The sequence below is a fragment of the Solea senegalensis genome, linkage group LG2 (assembly GCF_019176455.1).
Source record: "Solea senegalensis isolate Sse05_10M linkage group LG2, IFAPA_SoseM_1, whole genome shotgun sequence".
NCBI lineage: Eukaryota > Metazoa > Chordata > Actinopteri > Pleuronectiformes > Soleidae > Solea > Solea senegalensis.
In genome coordinates, this window is record NC_058022.1 from 10,033,068 (window position 1) to 10,060,198 (window position 27,131).

General features: G+C 41.0%; 1 protein-coding gene across 1 annotated transcript in view; it reads left to right on the plus strand.

The window, feature by feature from the left end:
* Positions 1 to 27,131, plus strand: part of lrp1bb (low density lipoprotein receptor-related protein 1Bb) — a 231,062-nt gene that overhangs the window by 73,723 nt on the left and 130,208 nt on the right. Inside the window, exons 2-4 of the mRNA XM_044016058.1 lie at positions 7,740 to 7,877; positions 25,658 to 25,777; positions 26,404 to 26,532. Of these exons, the coding sequence (XP_043871993.1) occupies positions 7,740 to 7,877; positions 25,658 to 25,777; positions 26,404 to 26,532 (387 nt within the window). The remainder of the gene's footprint in view (positions 1 to 7,739; positions 7,878 to 25,657; positions 25,778 to 26,403; positions 26,533 to 27,131) is intronic.

Consider the following 27,131-nt stretch of genomic DNA (forward strand, 5'->3'; position numbering starts at 1 on the left):
ACAAGAAGGTCACACCAGGTAGTCATAAAGAGCACTCCATGTTTGGATGACCATGTGTTTTGGAAGGCTGCGGTTTTGATGTCAGCGTTTCCCACACACTGATTAATATGCAGCAGCAGCCAAATTATCCACATTTGCCATCGTATATAGATGTTCTTATTGTGCTAGTGCTTATGTGTAAACTCTTATTTCCATGCGGAAATAAGACAACAAACACAGTGCAGCACAATGTTTGGCTCAGCCCCTTTCACCCTGCTGTTTCTCGCTCACACTCTCTAACACAACGACAACACACCATCTGTGAACACCTCCTGGTCTCTTTGCACTTTGAATCCAAACATGATCTTGTGTAGGAGGAAGGAGTATTGTTGGCTTTTTCTTCCCCCTTCTGAGAAGATGGCTGACATTGCTGCGAGTCAATACTTGACTGTCTACCGCAAGTAGATAATGTTAATTATCTAACCCAAGTCTTTGCGTTTGTTTTCCCTCAGTCCTTCAATGGACATATTTCCAAAGGTCTTATTCAGGGGAGGTGTTCAGACAATGTAAAACAGAGTTCCCAGAAACTTGAGAGCTGCACCTGTCAAAGCAGAATAGTCGTTATTAGCTATCAAATGAATTAGTCTCAGATATCTCCCATGCTTCCGACAGTGTTGCTGTGGCAGCTGAAGCGTGAGGGGAAGGTCAGGAAGGGATAGCCTCAGCTAATGAAGACAGCAAAGCAGGAGTGGAGAACAGCAGAAGCTACAGGCGGTATTGACAGCAAACAGAGATGGAGCTATTAATGTTGTTCAGTCACTTACGTGACACGCAAAGAACGATAAACAAACTCATAATGTTTCCTCCACTGCACTGTATCGGCTCATCTGTTGCTGGAGCAACGTAACAAGCAGCCCGTGTGCTGAGTGAGAGGACGCTGAAATATTGGTAACAGTCCTGTGAGCTGTACTGGCTCGCATCCTCTCAGGATGTTGCAATCACACACATTTATGCAAATTGAGCCATTTCCTGTGAGCTCTGCACACCCTTGGGAATCTTGTTCAATCAGCACAACTTTTCAGTGAATTTGAGCAACCATCTTATTTATTTCTTCGTTTTGGGCAGTGGCATGGCAATGTCCATAGAAGGCGATTAAACCACAGGAATGTACCAAGTGCTAATGGGGGTGTTTTCAGAGCACCCATGTTTCACAGGTAACAGCATGTCTTCAGAGAACACCCCCCTTGTTTTCAATATTTTGGATTAGCCCAACCCAAATAGGGTGTGCGACTCTTCCCGCAGGTAAACCCGGACCGGCCCAGCATACGTACTTAGCTCCGTGTGTGGCGCTTCAGGACACATTTAAAACACAGAAAGTGCTTGGCATGGCTGGTTTTTGGGGTATAATGAGGCTGTTGAAAGTCGACAGGTGGCGCTGGTTTATGAAATAATGTTGTTTTAGCAGCTCATGATGAGCTAGCATGGTGCTAATGGCTAACTCGCGCTCGCTGTGCAGCTTCGTAGCCTCTGATTTCAGAGGTGAAAGAAAAATGTTTAACCTCTGAAATAGCAGTAGCACACACATACTGTTGTTGTGATCATGTGGACTCTACATGCATCCAACACGCAGAGCCCACGTGATCAAAACGGGCGCTGCTGGATAGAAGTGCTGGAGCGGAATGGACTGTTATAGAGTCACTTATATCGGAGACTTTAGAGGCAATCGGATATAATCCGATATGCGTTTTTTGTCTGATATCTGACCGATATCCGATATCAATATCAGATCAGGACATCCCTAATGTATATGTGCATTATCCAAAAAAACACTACAAATTTGCTTTGAAATAAGACATTTTGGGCAACAACTATTCCCGATAAAGACACAAATTCATACTGTATGTTCTCCTCTACATATGCAGGTGATAATGGTACGTGTTAAAAGGGGCTGATTATATTACCACAGGCAGAGCTGCTGCTGCTCCGGAGCACTGCTCAACAACGCAAAGCTATCTCTGCTCTCCGTGACACTTTGGCTCCTTTTCAAACTTGCCAGCATGCTCTTCTCTATCATCATGCTCATTATTTGATTGCAGGAATTATTTAAGAGGAAAACTACAAGTAGAGAGAGAAAAATGTCGCGTCTAAGATTTATCACAAGAGATTCTGCTAATACTTAAAGCCATTAAGGGAAGTTGCTACTGTCTCAGCTCAGGCATTACTGACACACTGATGACCACGTTTTACCATAAATTAGGAAAATGAAAGTATTATTGTAAGGGAAAGAGTGAATCCTCATATATATATATATACACACGCAGTTTAAGAATTGTCCTTGGGTGATTGATTATCTATTACTTTCTTTTAGGATTCCATTATTCCACACAAGCTGGCAGTGGCTCCGATTAACATGATTATCATAATGAACATACTGTAGCTGCAGACATTCCTCCCCACAAGACTCTCATTTTCTATTAAATAGAGGTATTACTTTGGCACGACTGGTTCGTCCTCTCTCCTCAAAGTGGGCAAATAGCAGCAATTTTTAATCACCATGTCCTAAAAATCTAAAAGGATTGGCTTTGCGGCATCCAGACTCAAGTTTTCATTAAACCCACAGTGCAAAGGTGATGAACATAATGAATAGAAATGTGCTACTCTCTCTGGAGTTAATGGTTGTAGAACTCGGTATGTAAGGTTTTGACCTAATGGTGTGTGAAGGACTAATGTCACCTTAGCTAGCTTTAAATTAGCACTGTCATTATAGCCACGTTCAGTGTGCGTCCGCGTTGTGTTCAGGAACAGCCTCAAGGATGGCTATTGATTTTGTCTGAAATGAAAAGGATTCAGGATTAGAGCGAGTGTGTGTTTTTTTCATCAGTTGAGGGACTGGTCACCCTTGACCCTTTGACCCTTGACCTGCTGTACCACACTTGTTTTTGCCCGTTTTCTTCACGGAAATTATAACACTATAAAACATGAAATGAATGTGAAACACGTTGTGGGCAAGTTTTCAAAAGTTAAACCGACAGTTATCCAATATCTTGAAATTTGGCAACTTTTCCAGTTTTGGGAAACACAGATCAACAATTTTCAACATTTTCTGGCATTTTGCAGACCGTTGTATGCAGGAATTATGACTTATATTTACAATTTTTAAAATATGTGCTCCTAATTGTAGTATAAATCACAGCTCTCTGGTACCTTGGATGTGCAGTCATCCAGTAGCTTCACTGATGTTTCCACTGGAAGTTTGCTTAGTGGTTAAAGTTTTGTACTTTGATTACAACATTAGACTTGTACGCTAATTTAAATTTTTACTGCCTAACCCTGTCTTTTTTAGCCTTAACTCTAACCTCAGTAACCCTTGTATTGTAGCAGATTGCTGTTATTTATACGACTGCCAGGGGCGCCAATTGTTGATATTCAGGGGTGGAAAAAAAAAACAACCCATATTTATGTTCTAGTTGAAGGACTTTTTGTTCATTTAACTCCTGTCTGTAGAGCCTGAGTTTTGAGGTAAAAAAAAACAAACAAGAGAATGAAAGGGGCGGAGAAGCCAATTTTGAAGAGATGGTATACCTACCCCATCGAAATACCTGAGGCCACCATTACTATAAAACTGTAATTGTGTTGAAATGTGAGGCTGCGCTGACAAGTAATCCACAGAGGCCCAATAAACTGTGAAAACAGTAAGAATAAAATGACATTTTTATTGTTCAAATAGATGGGGAATCATGTTAATGCTGTGTGATTTCCATGTGACGCGCACACTTGCAAACAACAGTCCAGATGGGGAAAACAACAATTTACAAACAATAGTTAATTTGGCTTAAAATGAATTTACTATGAATCTGATGAGATTTAGGAAGATTAAATAGTGGCACAAATAATAATTATAATAAAGACAGTATGTTTGTGTTTTCACGGCAGCATGGACTTTCATTTGTTAGTTCAGCCACCTCCAAATGTGTTATAGTGAACTTGCAGCAGCAACAGTAATGAATTAACAATATTTGCACTAGATGGAGATTTTTATTTTAATTAATAGTTCTGTTATTGCAAAGTGAGACGTTGATAAATATTGATGTGGAATTTAAATGGTCCCTGCTTTGCCTGAATAAGCATCTCACTGTAGTTTTTTTTTAGGGGGACATCTGCCTTCCACTCAGGGTGTAATGATTCAACTGTTTTTTGTTTTTTTTTCAAAAATGTGCTTGCCTATTTCATTTCTCGGCATTATTCATTTATCAAACCATTACTGGGACGGCACAGTTTTTATCTAAAATTATTAGAGATTTATGCATCAGGCATTATCTAATACACTGGGGAGCAACTACAGCATGCTTATCTGCTCTTATCTCTTTGTCTCTTTGTGTGTCTGTAAATCAGTGAATCCTTTTTTTTTTTTCTCGTTTGTAACAATGATTTCCATTTTTACAGTATGTTACTTGACGGCCTCGACTGAACTGTGATCGTGTGAACTCACGATTCATTCAAATTTCGCTCCTGCTAGTTAAATGTAATTTATACGAACATGGTTATCCCGTTCTGCGAAACACCATGAAATGCACTCATGAATCATGACTCGTGATATATAGTGAGGCTGGGCAGTGCAACAATAATTACAACAATGCTGTTTTCATCACGAGCACTCTATCAACATGAAATATTGGACCTAATGTTCATGCATTGACTTGCACACTTTGAAATTATACTTCAGATTCATGAAATGCTTGTCTTTTTGTGTTGTTCTCTGTCCGTCAAGAAGTTCAAAACCCACAATTAATTGGTTTCCTTCTTCTTAACCCAGGAGCAAAAATCTGTGCTAATTATTGGACAATATGTCAGTATTTATTAACATTTATTCATTCATTCATTCATCTTCTGCTGCTTTATCTTCCACAGATCGCCTGTCCATCACCGGGACACAACAGACAAACAACCGTCCACTCTCACACTCACACCTACGGTCAATTTAGAGTGTTCAATTTGCCTAATTCCTGGAATATATGGGAGGAAACCAGAGAACCTGGTGAAAACACACGGGGGAGAATGTAAACTCCTCTTGCTGCAAAGGCAAGAGTGCTACTATCTTCTGATTTAACTTTTCTAAGGCCACACAGTTGGTGTAGAGGAAGACCGGGGTTCGCGACCCAGTCGGATCAAGGGCCTTTCTGCATCGTGCATGTTCTCCCCGTGTGTGCGTGGGTCTCTCTGGGTATTCCAGTTTCCTCCCACAGTACAAAAACATGCAGATTTGGGGATTAGGCAAATTGGACACTCTAAATTGAGCTTGAGTGTTAGAGTGGATGGTGGTTTGTAGCCCTGCGATGGACTGGCAAACTGTTCCAGGTGTGACCCCTGCGTGTCACTCCTATATCAGCTGCTCCCTCCGTGACCCCTCATGTGGAGGATAAAGTGGTAGAAAATGGATGGACACATTTTTTATTCGAAACATGATTTCCTGTATGGCCCAGCCCTATGGCATATAATGTATTTCATTTCACAAGTGTTGCTTCTGAAGGCCCCTGTCTAATTTCTCATCACCTTAAATGGTCTTCCTGGACTTATACTTATGGGCGAACAGCATGTCTGTCGGAGGACGTGTTGAATGGAGAAAAGTGCACCATCCTGCGCACATTCAGACTTTGAGAGATGGCCCACCTTCGCAGAGTAGTGTGGGACTTGACGGAGAGATTGCGAGGGCCTCAGCCGTTGAGGGACCATCTGTGTACTCCTGCATGACAGATCAGAGCCACTGAATATTCATGGCCCATCCTCCCCCCTTATCACATTAGATTAGAACACATGTGGCGCGACAGCATGGGAAAAGGCTGACAACACTGTTATGTTGTCACAGACCCTTACAGTTGTGTGTTAAATAGCACATCAATAGCACATAGCCAAAGTGACGTGTGCTGCAGTATGGCACTGGTTTGAAAGTTCTCTGTGTATATATATGTATATACATATATATATATATATATATATATATAAAACCACATACTGTGCACTCTATAATATATTTTCATATTTGCACTTTGAAAGGTGCACTTTCCACACCTCTCTATAGCTATATGGAAAAAAAAAAAAACCTCTAGGCACGAGGCTGCCAGTTTGCTCATGTATGAAATATGAACTCTCCGAGACAAGGTCACTTATATTTGACTTACCTAAATGTGGCACAAAAATAGTGTGAATCAATGGGGCCTGAAGAGCTAGCCAAGGAATATTCATTAAAGAAAAAAGATCTCCTATCACCATTTTACTGCAATGAAATTCTTGGGAGGAGAAACTAATGTGAGCCATTATAGTGTCAATACAGAGGCACAGCTACTTGTCCACATATTGCGACTGTAAATCACCGCAGGATGATGGCACCTTTTGAAGCCGCCACATTAATTGCAGCGTCTCGTACTTTAACAAAGTAGGAAATGGATGCGGTGAATAAGTGATACCGCAGTCAAAGTGGCCCAAGTGTGCTGGCATGTGACTTCTTATGGGTGGTGGAACTCGGGGGATTGTTACGGATTCCATCACGTGGGTGATAAATCTTCCCGTTAAGTGGCTGCAACGGCACACTGGTAATTGATATCAGTGTAGTTAAGGTGGAGATGTGACACATTTACAGTGGTGGTGCGGTGGTCAGCTGTGCTTTATGTGCTCTTGTGGCGGCCACATGAATGAGGGTCGCCCATGTGCCTCATGAATCCTTAAACAGCCGCTCCGCGCTGGCAGGGAGAGCAGTTTGTTATAGGACTCCACCAGTGCGGCTGCCGAGCCGGTGTAGCGAGCATCTGTTTTGTGTAAAGAACAATGCTGTGATGCATTTGCATATGCATATGCATAGGTTCTTCTGCCGCCCATAAAAGAGGTCATATAGTACATCAGCACTTTGAGGAAGCACTGAAAAATACTGAGGAAAATATGTTTCTACCCGCAAAAGAGAAAGAAAAGAAAAGAAAATTACAACGATGATGGAATATGCAATTCTTTTCCATTTCTTTTTTGTTTCTGATGTTAGCCCTTTAACACCTCAGCCTCGAAATGTCCGTCTCGACTTGTTTGCTTATTTTAACCATAAAAGGGCCATTTTTCCAGAATAACTTTCAAAATAGTGTAAATTAGTGTATTAACAATTTAAAATGCAGAAAAAGAACACTGCAGTTGTACATGAGCACCATATTGTGCGTGTTCAATTTGAAATTTGAACAGTATGAAACATATTTAAAACAACATTACACAAACAACATACAGGCGTTTTTTCCAACTCTCTCCTCTCTGGTGACAAAGATGCTGATTCGCTGGCAAGTGAAAAAACGAGTGAAATTACATGTTGACTTCTGAGCTTTTAGAAACCGCTGGAATTTTTCCAATAGCACAAACCATCACATAATTAGGCTACAGTAATGCATAGTGTGCTTGCGCAAACGTGTCGTCTTGCGATACGCTCGGTGTTAAAGGGTTAAAGCCACTCTGCCTTGCCAAGGAGTGTCGTTAAAGGAATACGTCACCAATTTGCATTTAGCTTTGTATTACTAGAATAGAGGTAGTAATTTAGTAAAATTGTACTTCCTTACCTTTGGGAAGTACAATTTAAATGAAGATATTTTCTTGACTCAGGGGAAACTGATTCTAGTATATAATACAAAGCTAAATGCAAATCGGTGAAGTATTCCTTTAAGGAACATGGCGACAATTATACGTCAATAAAAGCAATTCTTTCCAATCTTGACACCGTTGTTTCTCTGTTTCAGGTGCACATGAGGTGGTGATCAGATGTCCCCTAAATCACATACAGTGTATCGGCACAAAAAAATGCATTCATTTCAACAAACTCTGCAACGGGGCTCGAGACTGTGAGGATGGCTATGATGAAGGAGTTCACTGTAGAGGTAAGAGACAATGATGTTTCCATATCCCTATTCCTTTCACCTTGGGTTGTGGAATCCATAATCTAATAAACACTGTGATTATCATAGCAAGTAATTACATCGGCTCATGTTTGTATCCGGATTGTTTTAATTTGTTTAACCAATTGAATCTGAATTGTATTTTTAAAATATAGCTGTGGATGTTTGACATTTTGCTTGCTGTTAATGTGATTTACATAAAAAAAAGATTTATTTACAGATTATATATGTTATTACAAAATTCAATTACACTTTCAGCAGAGGTGCGTTTTTGTGTAGCAGTAGTAGATTTGCGTGTCCACAGACGAGCGCGCTTTTTAATCGCTTCATATTGTACGTCTAGATTCGCCCTTGTTGTGCTTCATTTCAAGTGACGAATGAAGTTATGACACGGTGGCTTAACCTGGCACTCAGTTTCTTGGTTCCACTGGTTGCCAAGGTTACATCTCATCATCTTTCCTGTCCGGTCGGGCAACAGAGGCAGCAGAACAATAGGCGTTGTTGTGTTGTTGTCACATTCTTAGCAACTGCAGCGTGCTCCTATGAACACCTGGTTTCTGTGATAAGGCAGCCTGCGCCTGGTGATTGTTATAGACTTGGCACAGCGCGAGGCCCTGTCTGACGGAGACCGCGACCTTATTTGACCTGTAAGACACGCTGGGCTTTGTCTCTATGTGAGTGCTGTATGTGCAAGGAAACGCTAGCCTCTGATCCAAAGCTGTGAAGAGTCGAAAGGCATATTTTGTCGGCAGAGAACAGAAAACTGTTACTCCAGTGTTTCTCTCCTCCCCCCACACACACACACACACACACACTAATGCTTGCACTGGAGGTGGAGCGCCTGCTGTGAGAATAGAGCTGAATCGATATTGACTGATGTGCAAAAGTGTTGTAGGGATGTACTGTACAGTGAAGAAGTTTTGGTTTAAAAGTGGACATTTCTAAAGCACATAAAGGATAAATTGTTTGCCAGGCCTGCTGTAGAGCCACATATAAGCAGACCTGGGGAGTGGCATGGACTACATGGAGCGGCATTACGCAATTAGGATACAACAAAGGTTCGCATGACAAGTGCATATCGTAGGCTTCGATTCATAACTCTGTTTTCCTCTTTCCCTCTTTGCATCGCACCCGGCGGCAGCTGTAGGGTCTGCGGAGGGCGTGTGTTTTTAGACTAAAAACAGAGCATTTTCCATGTGTCTTTTAAAGAAGAACATTTTATTTTGGCTTTGTAAAGTGTGCTATGGTGTTCAAAGTCATGCGTAGTGCCCTATTATTGGATGTCTGTAGGATACTGTCTGAATTTGTTCAATGAAAAGCAAGATTTTCTTGAAAACACACAGAGCAGAGGACACATTTTTGTTTCCCCACTTCATTTTCTAAGGTCACATTGTTTTGTTGTGTACACTGAAGGAAAAGTAGTCATATTTCTATTTGTATTGAGATAATCTAAAGGTACGGAAAAACGGAAAGTAATCAAGTGACATTAGTAGCTGTATCGGAACACATTTTTAAAGTAACCCTCCCAACCCTGCGTATGGGCTTTGGAGAGCAGAACTCTGCTGCCTGAATAGTTTCTCAGCACATTCGCAGGGTGATCGTCATGGTTAATATCCAAATGTGTGTTCATCCACATCCTGCACGAATATAACTGAATAAGAGGTCGGCATTCATGGTTCAAATACAGACTGCAATCATGTTTGGATTAATGAAAATGCAAAATGCCACCTGGGAGAAATGCTACACTGGCAGATTTGTGCATGGACTAAAACGTGTCCCATTATTTGAGTTACTCTGCAGAAGTGTGTCAACACGGGGAGCAAAATGGCAGGTAATCCTCCAGTGCTGGCAGAACATGGTGATAAAAAGTGGAATTATCAGTATTACTTCATGAAAATGAATCCTTACACTTGACGACAAAGACAAGTCAAGAGTAAAATTATCATTATTGTTATTAATGTTGTTATTATTAAAAATAAGTAAAGTGCACATTGTTTTATTTTGCTCGGTTATCGTCTACCTCCATCTCACTCTGTCCCTCGTGTCGCCTTCTGTTATGTCCTCATGTCCTCATGTCCTCCTTCACAACATGCATTATTCACCCAGCACTCAGTTTTATAAATAATCTCACTTCTCGTTACCACTCCATATTATTTATATTATTGTCCTGGTCAGAATGTTATATAGACAGAATGTGAGGACAAAGTGAATAAAGGAATTGTACTGATATTAATTCATGCACATACACCTACACATCAGCGTTCAACTGCTCCTATTTAAGGTGCACTTCGTTGATTTAAATTCTCATAATCCAGCTAAGTATAAGGTACAGCCATAATGTAAGTTCAATCTAATTTTTATTGCACATTATCTCACCAAAAAAACAGTGTGGTTAAATTCCTTAAGACACATTTTGGGTTTGTAATCATGCTTTTTTCGATTTATGTCCTTTTGTGTGCACTGCACTTCCCGTTGAGACATTGTGGGTTCTCTTAAATAACCCTGTGACATTTTATTATTATTATTTTTTATATATCTTTTGTTTTTACCACTGATTCATTTCCGTTGGCTTCTCTTCAATGTCTGGCCTTTTACGTTATTGCTCTGGGTTTCACTGTGAGCTCAACAGACCTAATCTAGTGAATAGTAGACATCCCTTTTTTTTTTTCTTTTCTTTTCTTGTCCGTCTGAAGTCGTCCCATACACCTCTTGCGCGGGGACGGGTAACATGGCACCTCCAATGTTTTAGATGCCTTTGAACGACACTGATGTGTAAGTGTCTGCGATCAGAATGCCAACAATCCTTCTTGTGATGCAACCGCGTTCGTCGGCTGCCTTGAAAGCCTCCTCCTCTCTCAGAGGACAAATAAATCTCATCATTTATTTTTCCTACATTCACTTCATATTAATGGACTGCAATGCTGCGGTGTGGGCCCTAACCCTCTTGTTTGATTTCACTCAGGAGCACACGTTGAACACTTAATGCTTCACAGGACTAACTCAACTCACTGGGAAGCAGCAGAAATCGAGGTCACCAAAGAGAAGTTTTCGGCAACCAGCTGGGTCTCTTGTAAAACTTTTCCCCGCCCCTCCCCTTTCTGTCCACCTCTTATGAATATACATGCAGAACTCCCTGAGAGGACTCGATATGAAGGTGCCCTGATGGAAAATCACCAAACTCTTTTCGTTCACCTTCAGGAGACTTGCTCATTCTAAATCACAAGCTCTCGGGCTACGCGGTGGAATCTCTGAAGTCTCTGCTGCTCGCACTGAATAAGATAATGTCATAATTAACTAAACACAATTTAGCTTCTGACCTCATATTTTAAAGTCGCTCGTGGAAATACTTACGTCTCCTAGATTTTCAAAATAAAAGCTAATCCTATCACCAGTCCATCACAGGGCCACATATAGAGACAAACAACCATCCACTCGCACACTCATGGTCAATTTAGAGTGTTCTAATTTACCTTATCCCCAAATCTGCATGTTTTTGGACTGTGGAAACCCGGAGAATACCCATGCACACACAGGGAGAACATGCTAACCAATACATGTTCAATGTGAAAGCAGTGTTTTTTTAGCTCTACATCAGATCATATTCAGGAAGCGATTCCGATTAAACATCACAGGCAACATCTTTAGCTTTACCGCTAAAGATCACACGGAAAAACACCTTTAAGCAGTGAACATTTGATAGATATTTACAGAAACCGAAAAAAAAATCGATATTAGCAATGATAGTGTCACGGCCTTGACCACTCACAGACCAGCCACTTCTTTAAAGTCCACATAGACCGGAAGCTCCAATTAACGCTGCGTTTGTGTGTGTATCTGCGTCATTACCTCGTTTATGAAACCCTAAAGTTTCAGAACAAACATTTCAGCCACTGCTGAGAAAATAGTGTTGTATTGTTTTCCTGGGCTCTGTGAAGTGGATCGGCACTTCCTTAATTTGATGTCGTCATCAGAAATCCTCACCACTCCTCTCACCACCGTAGCGCCTCCTGGTGCGGGCACTAGTCCGGGCACATCCGGTTGCGTACATTCAACCGCAGAAGAAGAAGAACTACTCTCGTTGTAGCTGCTGAGATGCAGAGCATCCACCGTGCCAGAGGGGGAGCTGTGTATCTGAGAGCTGGCCTATCTATTACGCCACTTCCAGGTACCTGGCCAATCACAGGACAGTGGGAAAGCTCTTGTTGGCTGGCCAATCACAAAACAGTCCACGTTCTGGGGGTGTGGTTTTGGTCTGAAACGGCTGACCAGAGCGTCAGTGAGGAGATATTTTGATCCTAATCGGCAGCGATTAGGAGGTTTTTAATCATGAAAACAAGTTCATATATGTAAGTAGACCTCCATAACTAACATATATGTGTGATACAAGCATTCTATGTCACCTTTAAGGTATCATGTGGACCATGGATTATTTCATGTGTCACCATCTGCTTCAAAGTTTTGACGTTGTGTGCACTCTGAAATAGTCTTCTGCATAGTTGTAACAAGGGGGATTTTCAAGTTACTGTTGCCTTTCTATCATTTCAAACCTGTGTGGTCATTCTCCTCTGACCTCTGGCAATAACGAGGCATTTTTTTTGCCCAGAGAACTGCAGCTCACTGGACAGTTTCTCTTTTTCCGACTCATCCTCTATAATATACCTTTGAGATGGTTGTGTGTGTGTGTGTGTGTGTGTGTGTGTGTGTGTGTGTGTGTGTGTGTGTGTGTGTGAAAATCCCAGTAGATCAGCAGTTTCTGAAGTACTACCAGTGTGTCTCGCACCAACGGAGCAGGGACCCGTGCCGAAATGTATTTCATAAAATCGGGTGACATATTAAATTGGCCCTGCAGTGCATACATTATGCCATTCTATAAATGCTTTTTTTTCCTCATTAGTTCTTCTTATTATGTTTCTTCTTCTTTTTTGCATGGTGACACAATTATATCATAGCTGATAGTTTACTGTGCAATACTAAGGGAAAATACAGCCGGGTTGGTGTGAATGCGCGGGAAAGAAAATGCAATCTTCGCTTTACGACTGGTACAGGTGATAAAATATCATCGCTGAGCTGAGTTTTTATGGCAATGTGGTTAACAATACAGTGCTTTGTCCATTCATGTGGCATTTGTGTGTCCTTCTGGGAGCACACAAGGGCTTATTTCAACCACCAACTTGGTTTTTCATGTAAACAAAAGAAGAATGAGCTTTATTGACTATTAAGTTGATGTAGAAATAATGTTTAGATGCACATGAACTGGGGTGCATGGGGTTGTTGTTTAAGATTGGTGAGTACCACTGGGCCCAATCGAAATTGTAGGGGAAACACTCGTAAATATGTCTTTTCAAAAGTGACGAGTGCACAGACTCTTGGAAAACCAGCTGATACGAGCATTACCATCACTTTCATCTGACATCAAACACCAAGCACAAATCCAGAGAGTTGTTGATTTATCCACACGGAAACAGATCCAAACATAAACTGTCTTTTTCTTTGTCGTTTTGATGACACAAAACACTATATAGTACCATATGCCAGGCCTATAAGTGACGTTATACACATTACAATGTACTATAATCGCAGAGATGGAGTGAACCAAGCCAGGGGAAAGAAAGGGAAATAAAAGAAGAAAAGAAAAGTTATCATAAAGCAAACAGACCAAGCAACAGTGTTGCCAACTTAGTGACTTTGTCGCTATATTGAGCGACTTTACGGACCCCTGGCAGCTTTTGTTTTTCCAAAAAGCGGCGAGCGACAAAATCTAGCCACCTTCAGGCATAAACCTAACCACTTTCCAAGAGGGAAATCTCCAGTTCTGTCGCACGAGTGAACTTCATCCAGCCGTATTTACTGAGAGTCAGTCTGACTGTAGACACAGAGAGAGAGAGAGAGAATCACCGTGACCACACAGACGACACAAAGTCACAGACGAGAGCGAGCTGTGGATGTGCAGTGCAGCTGACCGCGTGCAGAACCATCACTAATCTGCATTGTCCACTCGAGTAAAAATGGAGTCTGCGAAAATGTTTTACGAGTCATTTTCACTGTTAATCTTCAACACCTCACTCCCATGTCGCTGAGGACAGGAGACGTGTTCTAGCGATAGTGTCTTCTGAGGGCTGACTTTAGTCACTTTTCAATGAACGTAGTTGGCAACACTGCCAAACAATCTCCTCACACAAGAGAAGAAAGATAAAGACAGGGAATGCCAGCGCAAGAGAGGTTGGACTATGACCGCAAGGGCGGCGTTTTGAGATTTTCCCATCCAAAAAAAAAAAAAAACATTTCTGGTCATCCAAAACGCCATTTCAGTGTGAATGAAATGGCAATACGATAAAAAAAAAAAGAAAAAACAGTGAATATTCACCTACACTCATTTCCATGTGGACAGGCCCTTAGTATGGTTCTCAAAGGGTGTTATAAAAATTTAATTATAGGTCCAAATGTCAACCTATTTTGTTCTCCCATTCCCATTCTCCCATTTTAGTCTTTAGTACCTCTTGCCATCGTGTTTGAGAGTGAATGGCTATGTCCGGCCGTGTAATGATGGTGCATTTATAGTTGTGCCCCTCGTCAGGATAATAATTCTGCAGATAAAGGAATCTGAAGTGCCCTCTTATTCTCTCACTTTTACCTTCTCCTAACTTGAACTAACATGCATACCTTTCCTTACTGTAAGTCTGGGTGAACCAAAGTACAAGAAACATAGACAAATATTAAAAGTGCAGACACACCGTTCGGATGTTTTGCCTCCACTGACATTTAGACAACGCAATCATAACCACACTGGTATTTGTATTCCTTGCTATGCACTACTCACAAATGCATTCATCATTTCTAACCTCATTTAATAATAGCTCCTAATTGCTTGACATTTAAAGCAAAACCAGTCCATTTGTTGATGCTGCTTGGAAGCGAGAGATAGAACAAACAATACAATTGACAAACTCCATTGCTATAATTCATGCTTTGTAACTCTCCTAACCTTAAAAATGAGGCCTGTAAAACAAGTGCTCGTCGACAGCCGGAGAAGACTGACACAGTACTGTTCTCTCACACACTGCATTTTCCAAAGCCCCGCTATAGTGTTCTGTTTAAGCTTTTAAAACATGTGCTTAGTCTCTCATTGCCAATGAAAGAGCCGCTTCACTGCTCACAATACAAGCATGGCTTCCACAGCTTTTGCTCGCTCTCCCTATTCCATTTCATCCCACTGTAAGCTCTGATTCGGAGCTTCCACCCCCCAGGAAGGAAGTTCGGTCGTCTCAGATCTTTTATTTTCTCCCGTTTTGCTAAAACGTTCAAGCATTTTGTCTTTGGGAAAAATGTATTAACCATGTAAAATCGACTCTTTGTCTGCAGGAGTTGTAATTGGCGGGCATGTCTTTCTATATTTCTGAGAAGAAAGATGAAGATGTGGATATTAATCCAGTCTGTGCCACGGATTAAGGCATCAACACGTACAGTATGAGGACACATAAAAGTGATATTCCGACTGTTTCTCCTACCTGGTACACGCATGCAAATGAAGGTCCACTTTGTTATGGTGTTGTAAGCATGAGGCTGTTACTGTTACTCCTAGAAATGTGCAAAACCTAAATAACGCAGTAAAAAAACGTGTTCCAAAACCATGGAAATGCAAAATACCTTTGGCCAAGTGGAGTCTGGAGTCTACGAGAGTTACGGCCCATGAGCAAAACACCCTCGTGCTTTCAAAACAAAAAAGGAGGCAGACATTTTTCAGCCGTTTCAACTGTTTCCCTCTCCATATCCCTTCAAAGGTTAACGATGCCACTTACCTGTGATTATTAAGTGAAAGCCTCCCGTGAAGTCTGATTACATCATTATACAAGAAGGCTCTTGTGTATTATGATGGGGGTGATCTGCATAATAATGCAGGACAAGGCGGAGAATTCCAATACAAGACAAAGAAAGATTGTATCTTAGCGTGATATTGCAGCGTTCCATTGCACCTTGCAGAGGCCCAAAGGCATTTGATTGAAACTTAATACAATCTCTTACTGTCTACCACAACTACAAATAAAGTCTTTTGGAAAAACTTTCCGATTCTATCGATGCAAGAGTTCCTTAAACTGTGTTGAACGGCAAACACAACACACATCTTCTTGTGTTTTTGGTTGCCCCACTTCACGTTGCAGTAAATACCATTTTCCTGGTCCCACCTGGTTTACCGGTGTCTCTTATGCATTTGCATCTGGTCCGTCTCAGTCATATACTGTATATCAGGTAATCACTAATTGCATCCTAATGACATTTCAGTCTTTGTGAGACTTTTTCTTTGTTGCTCTGCCAGTTGGCGATAAAATACACTCGACCTCCAAAAGGAATTTGAGCGCGTAATGTCCACCATTCAGTCAGGCCGATCCGACATGATGTGCATGAGCCGCTCGTCCTCTATGGACATATCTAATTTCTGTTTATTCATTTCCATCCATTTGTTGTTTTATTGTTTTATGCACTCGTCCATGTAGAACAGCGGAATTCAATGAGTGTGATTGTGTTTGCTTGTGCAACCACAGTAATTAAGAAGCCCATTAACTGCGCATTATAGCGTTGTTTCAACAACACATTGAGCATCACCTCTACTGTTAATCACCTTCCAGAGCACCATTATTTTAGGTGCCTCACTTCTGATCAGAAGGCCAATACTGCCATGGTTGTGACTCACTTTATCCTCTTCTAATATAGTGTGATTTCTTGAGATGGTCTCATGTAATTTGTTTTCTTTGAATTCTTTGTATTCTTGGTGAAGGCTATTGGCTTTGCAATTCACTTATCTTTGTCCTGGCTTGCCACCTCCAGTCCAAACATCCTGTGGAGGATAATAGTTATATTCTTTTGCCGTAGGGTTTTCATAAAGTATACTGGCTTACATGAACTCGGCATTTAGTTGACTTTGAAGACGCTCTATAAAGGGCGGGAGAACTTCCTGCATCCAGGCAACCATATGCCTTAATAATCGTGTTACCTTTTGACAGCTTGACCTGAACTACACAATTGGTAGTGATGTTATCTCTGTGCCCATTATGGGAAGGTTGCTCTAAGGAGACTAGTGAAGTATTTACTTGTGCCTCCTTAATTGCTCCAGTGAAAGGGCTTCTCTGAGGCTTCAAGAGCTTTACTCTCCTTAGTGTACAAGGTAGTTCGGTTTGGACGTTTCACTGAACAAACAAAAAGATTGCAGCCTCCACCTTAAGGTTCTCTTCCAAAGTTTAATCATTTAAAGTTGGCAGAACTGGTTGTCCTGATGTGCACGTGTGATTGAAAGAGGTGCAAAGTTGTCTTCCTCAAAATGTTGTGCAGTGTTTGCAGCGTGCAATTTGTCATCAGCTTGTGTTTTCATACGTTGCATCCATCGCAGGAGAATCGCCGCACACCTCCAGTTTAATTCCACGCGGACTGTATGTGCCATCTGCGCAATAATCTCTGTAGCACAACAACTTTTCAGTCCAGAAGGTTGTCTATTTTGGTCAAAAGAGACAACAAAGACGAGGGAAAACTGAGGAAACCTGCTTGAGATTATCTGAGGAGGTCCACCGGTGCCCACACGTGTACAAATCAGCACTATAAGACAGGGAGAAAGAAACACAAGAGGACAAACTCCCGGACGTGATCGCCAAGCTGCACTGAAGTCATCGGCGAAACGTCCTCAAAACATAATGAAATATTAAATAAATAATAGATTTTACAGGGAACACGTGCAGCAGATTGAACTGATTAGACGCGCTCGGTAAAATATTCACATGACCACGTCGTGACACAGTTTGTCAAAGGCTATGTGTTCGCCCTCCAAATGTTATTGAGTCAGATAACGCGCCGGTGCGAGGTTTAAAATTAAAGTCGCCCTGTGTCTCTCAGTTCGTCTTCTTCGGCAAACACGCACCATGATTGCGTACAAATAGTCTGTGACCGTGACTCCTGATAATAAAAATCCTACAGCCTACATGCCTCTGAACAATATTCACTTCTCTCACTTGATTAGCTTTTCATGAAAACATCTCAATCGCACGTTGAAGGAGCTCAGAAGTGGTGCTCCTCTTACAAAAATGATTAGCCATTAACACAGCCCAGTATTTTTTTTTTTGTCTTTTTGAGTAAATTGAAAACTATCACAAACTGTCACATATTAACATATTTATTACATTTCTGCCTCTCAAAGTGTCTCTTTAGTAGAGGAGACAAAGTTGTCATTTGCTCTAATTTCAAATATCGTTTGAGTTTTCAAAAGAAATCCGTTTGATGGTTTGAAGGTAATTCCGAGTGTTTGTCTTCTTTGAATTCTGCGGTTAATGTCCCTGCTTCTGCTGTTGAATTTCCAAGTGTTGTTTTCCTGGTAACACTCAGTTTTTGATTGACTGCCAGGCCCCCACTGCCTACAAACAGACACACAAACAACACAAACACAAACAACAGCAGACACTGGCAATCAATATTGCATGCATCTTACTTTGTTGTTTCAGCCTGGCGAGATATTGTCACTCATATCATTACTTCCCCTAATATGAGGAAGCAATCTGGTGTCATCCAAGCCTATTACAGCAGATTTTCTTCCTCAGGAGTGGTTAGAATTAAAATTTTATTGTTTGTCGCAAGATTTCTACACCCACTCCCATGATATTTCTGCCAGTATTTAAGGGCATGTCAGAATCCTGGCAGTGCACCAGTTCCCAAATCCCTCTGCAAATTGTGCTTTGAGGGATTATCAACATTTACTGTCACGTTTGAGCCCCATTTGAGCTCCAGGATTACATTTTTTTTTTGAAAAGTACATGTATATGCACATGTAGCGCTCAATTTCTTGGGGAAAATTATACCTTCTAGACCATCCGGACAGCGCCGTGTCACATCAAAGCTGACATACTTAAGCTTCTCAGATCACTATCTGAAGACATAAAAAAAACCAAAAAAAAAAAACGTGTCATTGCAATCATAGCACATCTTATAGAAATAAGATTTCCCTGTGCACTCTTCTTGAATGTTTGAACTCCAGAGAATACATGACCCAATTTCACTGTTGTGAAATCCATCTAGTCTGCCATGCCACCCAGAGAATACCAACCACAGCTAAGACTTGGAGAATGGGTTAAGATCCTAATTTATGGGTGGGATTTCCACTTATTAAAGGTCCCTGTGTCAGCCATGGATCCAACTTCTGTGTCGGGTTTGCATCTTAATTTTCTCCCACATCAAATAGGAGTGCCAAAAAAGGGTTTTTGGGAAAGGCTTTCCATACATAGACAAAGGCTATAGCCATCCCTAAATTAGGCCAGATGGGGCAATCTAACCGTCAGCCTTGGGTTAATCTGACTTCTTGTTTGTTTTGGCATTAATTTTCACCATTCATTCCCTGCCATCTGTTTGGCTGACCGTGTAAGGTCTGAGAAACTTCTGCTATGCTGTTGCTCTAGATGTGTGTCTTCAAATGTTACTTTCCAAAAAATGCACAAATTCGTTTATCTTGTTTTTAATTGCAACTCAGAGCCTAACCTCGGGGGAACTCGCTGTGACTACTGACAGCAGAATGTGTTCATAGATATGTTTGCTCCCATGGAAACCTATAGCGCTCTTTGACTCGCAGCACACATGTCACTTAACCTCATCGAACAGCAGTGACCTCAAACAAGAGCCTTTGGCAATTGTGAATGAGATTTGTGCAAAGTCCAAATATGACGGACTCTTTTTCTCCTCACAGGACTAATTCAAACATCTCCTGCAAAGTGTGTTCAGGTTAGTTCGCAATAAGATCCGTGAATGGCAACTCCAGAAAGCATTTTAAAGTTGATTTAGATCATATGACTGGGTTTCCTTTTCTTTTTTTTTCCCTCCATGATGGGAATAAAGACAAACTGCTGCAAGGAAATACTGTATGTTATCTGTTTTACCCATAAAGACAATACCAAAAGTAGAAGGATATCACAAAATTACAGAACATGGAATAGAAACTGCATAGGAAAATGTGTTCAGCGCCGCACAGGCCTTTGTAAGTTTGTGAGCGAAATGTATTTTAATTTTAATTTGTTGTGTTTGTATTGTCAAAAAGCTGTGGATAATCAGCATGACTTCTGGATGTTCAGGATCCCCCATTAGCCAGTGGACGAGTAAACACTACAGCTATGGCAATCATTTAGAAAAGAGAATATAAGAAAATAAAAAAGAGAGAGAGAGAGAAAAGAATATCATTACCATGAGTACACATAGTAGTGACAATGCCTCTTTTCTTGTTGACACTGAAAGCTAAAATCTCTTAGCACAGCCATTATCCCTGCAGGAAGTGGAAGCAGGGTGTTGTGCCATATTTAATGGTAGGGTATCGAGATACTCCTCTACTATCAGTACATGGAGAAACATGCGACCACAGTTGGAAGTGGAATGATACTGCAAATTAGCCTCGAGCCCGGAGTCACCCCCTGGTGAAAACGGACAGCTTTTACAGACGAAATACACATCAAAACAAACATATTTTTTAATTTCAACATTTTTGTCACACCAAAAGAAGAATGGCCTGACTCATTCTTTATATGCTACATTTGCACAGTGTGCATTGAATTGTCTGCGAGCTTGACCTCTTAGCATGTGTTCATTGAAGCACATCATGCGCTCTGACATATTCATTTACATTTGAGGGAATCCTAACTTTCTCAAAACCCTCAGAAGAGACGGCTTCAAATCCAGGCACTATGTGAAAACAGATGGAGTTCTCTCTTTTTTTTTGACTTTCTGTTGATACGTCTGATTATAGCAGATTATACTGCTGGAGACTGCAAATTAGCACAGCGCTTTCTCTCCTGCATATGAATCTCCCTCTATAGACTGCATATTTCAGTGTGTCAAACACTTTAAATCTGAGTTTTCTACATTCTGAGAATTGTATTGGATGACTAGGTTTACTGTTTAATGTGTTTGTTTCTGCATGCGTAACGATTGTTCTATGAGAAGAAGTTAATTGCACAAAATGACAACTGTGCTTCTAGGCTGTGTGCTATAAAAAGCTTGTGTAATTTTCTCAGAGAATTGCTTGTCACGAAAAAAAAACATAGCTCCATGCATGCCCTGCTCTATTGACTCATGTTTCTGGTCATCTAGTGTCTTTGATAAGATATTAAGATTTATTTTTTTAAGTACTTCCTTAAAATACTTGACCAGCCAACATTTGAAATTAGGAGACAATATGACAATTTCATTTACTGTGACCACAATATATTATATTATCATGAGAATTGTTTTTAAATAGTTAAAAACAACAACATCAATAAGTTGTGTGACACTGAGTGTATAACAGACGACATATTCGTGCAGGTGTACAATAAAACCAGTGGAATATATAATAGCTCTTTATTACTGCTGTGATTGGTTGAATGTGGCAAAATAGTCACTTCCAGGCAAGCTCAGTGTCTCCCGGAGTCAATGGTGGGCGGTGGGCGGACACTGAACTAATGCATGATGATTGGAGGAACTCCCTGAAAGTTTGGAAGCACTTTTTGATTGACAATGAGCTTCCCCTTTTTTTCAAAGACCAGCAACTGCCACTGATGCAAATTCACTTTGTCTTAATAGTTCATATTAAAATGAGAAGCTCAGTAGATGTGTCAAATATAACCGAAAAACAGGTTGATGTTGCCATTAATGTTTGAGGAAACACAAGTAAACTGCATTCGGGTCCATTCAATCAGTGCACAGCGTCATTATGTAAGTGACATAATGATAAACGCCAACATTAGTATGAACAAAACAACAAATGCAGTGTGAAATATTTGACAGTGATGCTGGTTAATTTCCTTTACCTGGAGTTTGGTGAATAAATGGGAGGTGATTTCCTCTGGCAGGTTCTACAGGTGGGGCATCCCATTCTATTTTCCTCCTTCAGTTTGAGACTTGAGTATTTCCACACATCTGACTGAACTGTTTTCCGAGGATAAAGTGAGTATCTCAAGCCTTCAGCTGTGTTGACAGCAGTTTGAATGACTGGAAGGATGCAGACTCCCGTTATGGAGTCTTCAAAATAACTGTATGTGAGTGAGCTTAGACGGCCATTTCTAGTCGCTCGCATGAAATGATGGGGATTATCCCCATTCAGGATTACCCCCGATGATGGAAAGCGAACCTTGAGCAATACACCTGCCTAACGGTATTCCATCTGATATAAATCAGTCAATTAGGTTTGTATAGCACTTAACAACTTAGAAGGCAAAACAGATTTTCTTTACAGAATAAAAGCAACAGAAATAACACCTCACCTACCATCCACGCAAAGCACGGATCAAAGCAAATTACAGGAACTGAAGGAACACTATCCTAATGTAAAGACATCTCTTAATGCGGTGCATCACTACACATCACCGTTACACATGCTCGGGCTCTTTTTCTCCCTCCTCTTCCTATCAAAAGCTTGCAGTCTCTGTATTAAAAGTCAACACAAGTGTCGTTCACAATAACCCACATATTTATTCCAAGTTAGCAGAGAAGAGGTACCGACTCCAGCTTTGGATTTTCCTCTTTACTGTCGCGGCAACATAAAAGCCAGGCAGTCAGGAACTCATTTCACACAGCCATTGTTTTTCTTGAATTTGATTGACATACAGTGTATTCCGAGTGTATGGCAGTCAGAATGGGGCAGAGAAAGTCTGTTTATACTCAACCATTCAAATGCTAATGTTTCAAAAAAAAGATGGCAGTCAGTGACAATGTATGGTATGCGGTTCTTTGTAGCCGGGAGTAATTGTGGTTATTCTCAATCTGTGCCGGGGATGATGGGCCGATTACATTTGCCATTTTGTCATTTCCCTCCAGAGATTGAATCAGTCTAATTTGCCAGGAAAGATGCCCCGAAGTCCTCTCCAATGCCTGCCACAATCTCTCACTCTCAGAAAACCCTCAAACATCCAAAACACGTCGTTCTATGAATTTGTTTGTTGTTCATATTCATCTAAAATGTGGTTTGTAATCAAAACTGTATCAAGTGACCGTTGTGATATTTAGCTCACTGACGTATCCAGTAATATCTGAGCGACTCTCATTTTAGCTGATCATTGTAGAATGGTAAGAAATAAGTGTAACACAAATCCTGCTCGCTTATTTAAAGATCAACCTTTAGGCTGAACTGCTGTCTGATCTGTTACTAATTAACCCATATCATTTAATTACTGGCTAAATATAAGTCACTGAAAAGACACTGATAATGCAGCTCCAAATGGATGCGGTTGTTTTATGTCATGTCACATTCATTACTACATAGAAATTGTGAATCGGCAGACTGTACGTTTCATTCTCAGAGGGTAAAAATTGTTTAATTGAGCTGAAGATGCATTTTGAAATTGTGGATACAGCTAGAAAATGACAATCGGATTGTTTCCTTTGTGTTTGCAAGTGCATTAAAACCCTTGTTCAGTGTTTTTGTATCAAACAAAAGCTGGAAATAAAGTCTCCAAAAGCATCTTGCAATTTCTTGTTTCTTGTTAACATCATCAGTTTAAAACCTCAATTTCCTGCGAAGATTAGCCTTGTTTTCAAGTGGTTAGTTGAGGTATTTCTCAGGTGAAGGAAAAATGACTTTGTTTGTGAAAATCTCTCCAGGCTACAGAGTGAGAAAGTTTCTTTTTCTCCCCACAGTTTGGACTTGTGTCCACACGGGTGTTTAAACGTAGAATAAAGAACACATGCTTGTGTATTTGTAGTTTTGCAAAACACAAACCTGATGGTCACAATTTCCTGATGCTGATGATTCACTACAGAGTTATTTATTGTGTAAAACTTTATTGAGCCACAATCATTTTCACATTTTCCATGACCCAGGGAGGAGAACTATTAAATATCAAAGCTAATCCTCTCTATTCATTAAAGACCAAAGGCCACTTATTACATTGACAGTATGTTTGCTTGTAGCGTAAAAAAAGAAAATAGAAAGGAAAATGCCCCTGAAATGAAAACCCATTCAACCCTCTGTCAGTCATAGATGAAAATTGTATAAACAGAAAGCGTAGTTCCTCATGTGCCACTTTTTAAGGCTGAATGAGATAGCGGTGTTTTGTGTTGGTTTTTTTTTTAAACATCAATAATAATCATTTGTATGCACTTAAGTGGATCTTAGGTTTTCATAGTTTTGGGAACTATTGATATGTTGTTGTAAAACGTTATAAAAAGCACCGTTACAGCTGTTCTCGGCTCTTTACACCAGGCAAGAAATTTACTGGGGCCCGTTGGACGGCAGCAATTTTGACAAAGTCATTGGAGGAAAGTGCAAATGATCACTTTAATGATGATGGAGTTCCATTTAACGGACTCTGTGTCACTGCAACAAGGGCAGGGTCGAAAATGAAAAGGTCACCTATGCTGCGAAAAATTAAAAGGGCACTTACTGCGCACCGGTGGGACAGACGCCACTCGTGCGCTTAAGGCAGGCACGTGTCCAGAGTGTGACCAGGGGCCAAAGGCAGCCCGGCCCTGTGGACTTTCACACAGTATTGTTTAATTAAGTTCAAGTTGCGTTTGTGGCAATGTCACCTTTTAAAGTGCTGTGTCTTTGAAGATATGCAAAAAAAAAAAGTCTTGGTATGTTATTGATTTTGGATAGCCTTATAAACCTAGGTAGGTTTGACTTTTTTACCCGATGCAAGAAGCCACTGGCCCCCACATATTTTTCCTTGACCAAGTTTAAGACAGCTCTTTAGCGCGTGTGTTGTTTTTTTTATTGTCCATTTGTCCATGACTGCCATGCAAAGGGGCCTGTGTGGTTGTTCTTTGTTGATGGATGTCTCGAGCTCCAGTTTGCTTGTCGCAAGCTGCATTCTTGTTTCTCTTCACTGCAAAACTTTTTTTTTTTTTTATGATTATCAGTTGACACATTGCGCTACGACCAGCGTTCACTGAGATTTACAGCATATATTGCTCTCCAAACAACTCAGCCGCTCCATCCATCTTAATGTGTCAGTGAGCTCGCGAGTAGTGGTTGTGGTACTGTAATGAAAAACCAACTTCTGAAAATGCGCTGTTTAAAAAGCGTCCGTCGATATCGCGCCATCCTGACTCTTTAAAAATTAGATTTAATTCAGAAGGCGATGATAGTGGAAGGTTGTCATTCAGCTCCCACTGTGCTGTTCAATTTAAATACACCCTGTCAAGAAATGATTTTGAATGCGGCAGCATTTTAGTAACTTTTTAAGCTGATGCTAAATATTTATATTGCGGATTTCTCTTTGTGCCATTTATTCTGCTCAACATTTATCGTGCTATAATTAGTTGCTCTTCAATTTCGTTTTCAAAGACTTGTCACAACATTCAGAGAAATATGCGAGGAATTAAAATCCTGGCATTTCTTGAGGGCTGAAACCAGTCAATCAACGTGTCACGATTGTGACTTGGCAAAGCTCGTAATAAGTTTTAATCCTCCTAATCGCATGTCTTACATTACTCACTTACGATTTGTATGGACATTTTTGAAACTTTTTAATTGCCATTTCCACTTGAAAAAAAATGTACTTCCTGTATTTGTATGTGAAATTCACCAGTTAACATGCTTTTTCACACATACAAACATTACAAGGACAAAAATGAAAAATTAGGTGAATCCTAGAAAGAAACACTGGTCCAAAAACTCTCATAGGTCAGCGGATTTTTTTTTTCTTTGCCAAATGACAAGGGAGCAATTGAGAGTGAAAGAGCCAAGGAAAAAAAGAGGAAAATCAAAAAGTAATTTCCCATTCCACCTACCCTTTCATACCTCTTTTCTCCAATCTTTCTTTTCCCCGTAGAGCTCCTGTCAGCCTGCCACGAGCTCAGGTGCCGCTACGGCTGCGTCATGACAAGAAACGGCACCTTCTGTTTCTGCGCTGACGGCTTCGAGGTCGGCGAGGACGGGACAAGCTGCAGAGGTAGGATTCTGTGGCGCTGGTGGGGGCATGTGACGCTATGAAGCTCTCTTTGCTTTTCCTCTCGCTTCCCCACACCAATCTCTCCTCTTGCCCTCGGTCAGACTTCGTTCAGATGAATAGTGGGGGCTGGGTGTAAAAGAACCATCTGTCTGCAGGGCCTCATGTGCAGGTCATAACATATAGAATACACACTTTCTCTGTTTTTCTCCGTCTCTTTCTTCTCAGTATTACGCTCCTCTAATGCACCACAGGGGGAGTTCAGTCAGCCAGTAAAGAAGACAAGTGTTATTAATGATAATAATAATAATAAGTGAGCGACGTAGGGTCTTACTTGGACCATGCACATACTGTACCTTATACCGACAACATGACACAAAACTGCATAATTCTAATTGAGGAAAAAGCTTGAACGGAGTAGCGGCGCCTCCTGAATTTGATCCCGTTTGCCGGAGACGTGCGAGAGAGTCATTTATAGGGTGCTGCGACTCCGAAAAAGGCTCATTGGTTATAAAAGTAATTATGCCTGAGGTTCCAGAGTGAGGCCACATTAAGTATACTTTATGTATTTGGGTCATGTTTGAGCACACCTAATTTGTTACAAATGACTCCTTTCCTTTTTCCATAAGATCATGATGAATGTGCCATATATGGCGCATGCAGCCAAACCTGCACGAACACCTACGGGTCATACAGATGCAGCTGCACAGAAGGATACATCCTACAGCCTGACAGGATATCCTGCAAAGCCAAACAAGGTGAGCGGCACACACACGCAATCGGGGAAAATGACTACATCTGCATATGGCATGTATTTTTTCATTTTCTAATAATAAACAAGGTTTTCGTTCAACGAGAGAGGAGTATCGAGCTTATCGCCGCCGCCGTGTCCACCGCCGTTGGTTTGGTTTAAGATTAATGTGGTTTTGCAGTGACCACATCTATCACCCACATGGGAACGGGTAGACATGGTCAGGCCAGGATAATGATAAAATTAATGAGCATGAGACTTTAAGTGGGAGCAGTCTGGAGTATTTTGTGCGGAGACAATGCCCAGTGTCACCCTGATTTATGTTAATGCCTGATGCACATGGCAAATTTGTCCCGGTGACTAAACCTGCGCACTTAGAAACGAAACGACCAAAAGACGTATTGTTTTTGGTGGTCCACCGTCCATAAGAGCGAGATTAACCTTGCGTGGTATATGTTTGTGTCGTGCGTTGAACCACAAAGTGAAGCTGATTTTGAAGGTGTTGTCTCAGTGGCATATACAGTATGGGGTTTAAGATAGCTGGAGGCCCCACGCGCGTAACAGGGGAGAACACGACTGTTGCAGCTTTTAATCAATGTGACTGGT